At 42.7% G+C, this 5,844-nt stretch overlaps 1 protein-coding gene across 1 annotated transcript; it reads left to right on the top strand.

Annotated features, from left to right (window-relative positions):
- Nucleotides 1–1,060: 1,060 nt before the first annotated feature.
- On the top strand, nucleotides 1,061–5,052 carry LOC110260970 (small ribosomal subunit protein uS2B). Its single transcript, XM_084960349.1, is given in 8 exon segments — nucleotides 1,061–1,212; nucleotides 1,214–1,275; nucleotides 1,346–1,525; nucleotides 1,528–1,589; nucleotides 1,591–1,691; nucleotides 1,693–1,740; nucleotides 1,742–1,857; nucleotides 1,860–5,052. Coding segments are annotated over 8 exon segments (855 nt in total). The 3' UTR covers nucleotides 1,994–5,052.
- Nucleotides 5,053–5,844: the final 792 nt, after the last annotated feature.

Here is a 5,844-nt window from a genome sequence, read left to right as displayed (position 1 = left end):
TAATTAAAGTCCATGATCAGACTTCTAGTTTCAGCACTGACATGTAAAGAGCTTGGGAGTCATCATCGCTCTCATCTTTAAAAGAAAAGAGCTTACTGAACTGAAAAATCAATGACTTTTCTTGGACCAGAGAGAACTGAGGTTGTGGAGAAGTCTGGACAGATACAGAAAGTATCAGTAATCATCTGCTTACCTGTAGCAGAAACCATAAGCAGAAAGGAAGGCTTATGCAAAAATTCTGGTGAATGCTAGAAATTGTATAGACTAGTGTGAAAGTGAAAAACTCTTGGGGCTACAGTCTTGGCAGAGAGGGAGAGGCGCACGCTGTCATAGGTACTCCAAGAATCCTACCAGGTTCTCATGGTTAAGAAACAAGGGAGGAGTTCTCGTTGTGGCTCACCAGTAACGAAGCCAACTACTATACATGAGGACGTGGCTTAGATCCCTGGCCTTGCTCAGTGGGTTAAGGATCCAGCATTGCTGTGAGCTATGGTGTAGGTCACAGATGTGATTTGGGTCTGGTATTGCTGTGGCTCTGGTGTAAACCAGCAGCTCCAATTCGACCTCTAGCCTGGGAACTTCCATCTGCCCCAGGTGCAGCCCTAAAAAGACAAAAAAAGAAAAAAAAGAGAAGAAAAGAAAGAAACAAGGGAATCCCCTCAGAGCCCTGGCAGGGGAAGGGAAGAAACCCATCTTGAAATACACCTAGATTGTTCCCCATAACAAAGACACACCCTCCAGAAAAAAAAAAAAAAAAAAAAAAAAAACCTTTTCCAGAGGCTTATTCACCTAGCGAGAAGAACATTTATCTAACTCCTCCCCTCTTCTAGCCTTCCTGCCTCTCTTAAGGGGGAAAATAAAAGCTAAGAAACACTTGGGAAGGTAAAAACCCAGGGACATTGTCTCACTACTAAGGACTGAGATGTAATCAAAAGGTTAAAGATTGCTTTCTTATCAGCACTATAATAATCACTGGATTATGCCTTTCCGTGCTACCCAGACAGGGGTCCATATGGCATTGTTCCCGAGTCCCACTGTAACTTAAAGGGAAACCTTCACAATGTCTGGAGCCCTTGAGGTCCTGCAAATGAAAGAGGAGGATGTCCTCAAGTTCCTTGTATCAGGAACCCACCTAGGTGGCACCGACCTTGACTTCCAAATGGCACAGTACATCAACAAAAGGAAGAGTGATGGAATCTACATCATAAATCTGAAGAACCTGGGAGAAACCTCCTTTGGCGGCTTGTGCCATTGTTGCCACTGAAAACCCAGCTGGTGATGGACAGCAGAAATTGTCCATCATAGAAAAACTAAAAACCTAAAGAAAAAGAAGAAGAAAAGCCAGCTGATGTCAGTGTCATATCCTCCAGGAATACTGGCCAGTGATCCGTGCTGAACTTTGCTGCTACCACTGGAGCCACTCCTATTGCTGGCCGCTTCACTCCTGGAACCTTAAGTAACCAGATCCAGGCAGCCTTCTGGGAGCCAAGACTTCTGATGGTTACTGAGCCCAGGGCTGACTACCAGCTCTCACGGAAGCCCCTTACATTAACCTGCCTACCATTGCTCTGTGTGACGCAGACCCTCTTTCTTCTGAGTTATGTGGACACTGCCATCCTGTGCAACGAAAAGGGAGCCTGCTCAGTGGGTCTGAGTAGGATATGGATGCTCACCTGGGAAGTTCTTCACATGTGAACACCCATGGGAAGTCATGCTTGATCTCTAATTCTACAGAGATCCTGGAGATTAAAAAGGAAGAGCAGGCAGCAGCTGAGAAGGCTGTAACCAAGGAGAAATTTCAGGGTGAATGGACTGCTCCAGGTCCTGAGATCACTCCTACTCAACCTAAGGTGGCAACCAGTCTGAAGGTATGCAGGTCCCCTCTGTGCCCATCCAGCAGTTACCTACTGAAGACTGGAATGCTCAGCCTGCCACTGAAGCTCCCACTGCTCGGGCCACTGAATGGGTAAGAACAACCACTGAGTGGTCTTAAGTTGTTCTTCGACAAACTCTTAAAATGGAAATTGGTTGATGGAAAAACTGTTTCTAAAATTAAAAAAAAAATCACACTGGATTATAACTGAAAGAACAGCAAGGTACAGATTCTAATTAAGGAGGAATGCTTGGAGTTCCCGTCATGGCTCAGTGGCTAACAAATCCAACTAGGAACCATGAGGTTGTGGGTTCGATCCCCGGCCTCACTCAGTGGGTTAAGGATCTGGTGTTGCCATGAGCTGTGGTGTAGGTCACAGATGTGGCTCAGATCTGGCATTGCTGTGGCTGTGGTGTAGGCCGGCAGCTGTGGCCCCGATTAGACCCCTAGCCTGGGAATCTCCATATGCTGCTGATGCTTCCCTAAAAAGACAAAAGACAAAAAAGAAAAGAAAAAGAAATAATAGTGTAGCCTTGGGGCAAGGTCCTGGTTCCCCCTCAAGGAATATAAATAACAACGTCTTTGAGCTCTTCTGCAGAACTAAAAAACCAACAAACAGAAGATGTTAACTGATTGATGAAGCATTTTTCTTCCTTTTTTTTTTTTTTTTTCCTTTTTATGCCACACCTGTGGCATATGGAAGTTCCCCGGCTGGGGATTGAACTGGAGCGGCAGTTGCTGGCCTACACCACAGCCATGGCAACACCAGATATGAGCTGCATCTGTGACCTATGCTGAAGCTTGCAGTAATGCTGGATCCTTAACCCACTGAGTGAAGTCAGCGACTGAACCCTCATCCTCATGAACACAACACATGTAGGCTTCTTAACCTGCTCAGCCACAACGGGAACTCTGATGAAGCACTTTTCATTCCAAAAAAGTCAAGGACTGCCAGAACCCATCCCGGGACCATCTGACACCAGCTTTGACAATTTTTTAAATTTCCAGAAGTGAAGAACCCTGACATTTATCCGCATCCTAATTTTCCATTCTTAAACTATAAGACCCCTTCCTATTCTCTCTCAAATGAGGATATAGGTTTTTTTTTTTTTAATGATGTGTTCTCTTTTTATTTTATTTTATTGTTTTAATTTTTTTGGCCACACCCATGGCATATGAAAGTCCCCAGGCCAGGTACTGAACCCATGACACAGCAGCAACCTGAGCCACAACTGTGACAACACCAGATCCTTAACCTGGCAAGCCACCAGGGAATTCCTGAGGGCATAGTCTTGAGGGCATTAGCCTGCTGTGGCCTCCTTTGCCTGGCAAAGTAAGAAAAGCCACCGTTTTCTATGTTACCCAAAACTGTGTCTCTGCATTTCTATCAGGTATTGGTGAACAGAGGCCAAGTTTCAGCAACATTATAATTAAATTTTCATAAATCAAAGACAAACAAAGAATTTTTAAAACAGTGAGAGTAGTAGTCCCTGGTGATTTAGTGGGTTAAGGATCTGGCATTGTCATCACTGTGGCTTGGATCAGTGCTGTGGCACAGGTTTAATCCCTGGCCTAGGAACTTTCACATCTTGCAGGCATAGCCAAAATAAATTAAAAAATAAAACAGTAAAGCAGTTCCCGTCATGGTGCAGTGGTTAACAAATCTGACTAGGAACCACGAGGTTGCAGGTTCAATCCTTGGCCTTGCTCAGTGGGTTAAGGATCCGGCAATGCCGTGAGCTGTGGTGTAGGTCACAGATGCGGCTCAAATCCCACATTGCTGTGGCTGTGGTGTAAGCCGGCAGCTACAGCTCCAATTAGACCCCTAGCCTTGGAACCTCCATATGCCACAGGAGCAGCCCTAGAAAAGGCAAAAAGACAAAAAAATAAAAAAATAATAATAAATAAATAAAACAGCAAGAGAAGAGAGAGAAGTTATATACAGGGGAATCCACATAAGAATATAGGCAGATTTCTCAACAGAAATATTTCAGGCCAGGAGAGAAAGGAACAACACATTCAAAATATTCAAAGAAAAAAAAAATATCAACCAAGAATACTATAACCACTGAAGCTGTCCTTCAGAAATGAAGGAAGGATAGAGACTTTCTTGAACAAACAAAATGAGAGAATTCATTACCTTTAGACCTACTCTTACAAGATTGCTAAAGGGAGTCCCCTGAGCAGAAGTAAAGGACATGAATTAACACCATTAAAAGGTAGTGTAATACTCACTGCTAATGGTAAATATACTGTCAAAGTTAGGTTCTATAGTTTGGTAATGATGGTGCATAATTCACTTACAACTCTAGTTTAAAAGTTAAAAACTGATTTCTTAAAAAAAAAAAACCATAACTACAACAAGCTGTTATTAGTTACATAATATAAAAACATGTAAATTTAGGAGTTTTCATGTGGTACAGTGGGTGATGTTACTGCAGATTCTTGGGTCACTGCTGTGGCATGTGTTTGATCCCTGGCCCGGGAAATTTCACATGCCATGGGTGCAGCCAAAAAGAAAATGTAAATTTAATAGCAATAACCTAGAATGTCAGGGAGGAGAAAAAAGTGTTAAGTTCAGAAATTCTACTGAAGTTAAGTTATCAGCTTAAAATAGGCTATAATTCTAAGATGTTTTATGTAAGTCTCATGGTAACCACAAGGGAAAATTTGTAGCAATCGCACAAAGGAACATGATAAGTCAAAGCATACCAATGCAAAAAGACATCAACACACACCAAAAAAGATAGCAGGATAACAAATAAGGCACAATTAATCTATAAAAGAATCAGAAAACAATTAACAAAATGTCATAAGCAAGTCCTTACTTATCAATAATTAAACATAAATAGATTAAATCCTTCAATCAAAAGATACAGAATGGCTAAAAAGATTTTTTTTTTAAAGCAAGGACAGCTACACTTATACAAAATAGACTTTAATTTTAAAATGGTAAAAAGAGGGGCGTGCCCATGATGGTGCAGTGGTAATGAACCTGACTAGTACCAGGTTCAATTCCTGGCCCTGCTCAGTGAGCTAAGGATCTGGCATTGCTTTAAGCTGCAGTGTAGGTCACAAACACAGCTCAGATCTGGCACTGCTGTGGCTGTGGCTATGGCAGACTGCAACTACAGCTTCAATTCAACTCCTAGCCTGGAGACTTCCACATGCCAAGGGTGCAGCCCTCGAAATACAAAAAAAAAAAAAAAAAAAAAAAAGTAAAAAGAGGAGCTCTTGTTGTGGCTCAGCACGTTAAGTACTTGATTAGTAGCCATGAGGATGTGGGTTTGATCCCTGGTCTCACTCAGTGGGTTAAGAATCTGGCATTGCTACAAGCTGCAGCATATGTTGCAGATGTGGCTGGAATCTGGTATTGCTGTGGCTGTGGCAAAGGACAGCAGCTCCAGCTCCAATCCAACTCCTAGTCTGGGAACTTCCATATGCCACAGGTATGTCCCTAAAAAAGAAACAAACAAACCCAAAAACACGGTAAAAAGAGGAGTTCCTGTCACGGCACAGCGGAAAAGGATCTAAGAACCACGAGGTTGTGGGTTTGATCCCTGGCCCCGCTCAGTGGGTTAAGCATCCGGCATTGCCGTGAGCTATGGTGTGGCTTGCAGACACAGCTCTGATCCTGCATTGCTGTGGCTGTGGTGTCTGTGGTGTAGGCTGGCAGCTGTAGCTCTGATTAGACCCCTAGCCTGAGAACCTCCATATGCTGCAGGTGCAGCCCTAAGAAGCAAAAATAAAATAAAATAAAATGGTAAAAAGAGACAAAGAAGGTCATTACATAATGACAAAGGGGGTCAACCATCAAGAAGACATAACAGTTGTCAAGTATTTATGTTCCCAAAATTGGAGCACCTGAATGAATAAAGCAAAAACTAACAGAGCAAAATAAAAAAGAGAAATAACTAGTCTTACAGTAATGGTTGGAGACTTTAACACCACACTCTTAACAAGGATAGATC

This window comes from Sus scrofa, chromosome 6 (assembly GCF_054392235.1).
Source record: "Sus scrofa isolate SSC_HxYL_T2T_F1_AM1 chromosome 6, Sscrofa_HxYL_maternal_Yorkshire_Landrace_v2.0, whole genome shotgun sequence".
Classification (NCBI taxonomy): domain Eukaryota; kingdom Metazoa; phylum Chordata; class Mammalia; order Artiodactyla; family Suidae; genus Sus; species Sus scrofa.
The sequence above is the reverse complement of the archived record's forward strand: the minus strand, read 5'-3'. Positions and strand labels throughout refer to the sequence as shown.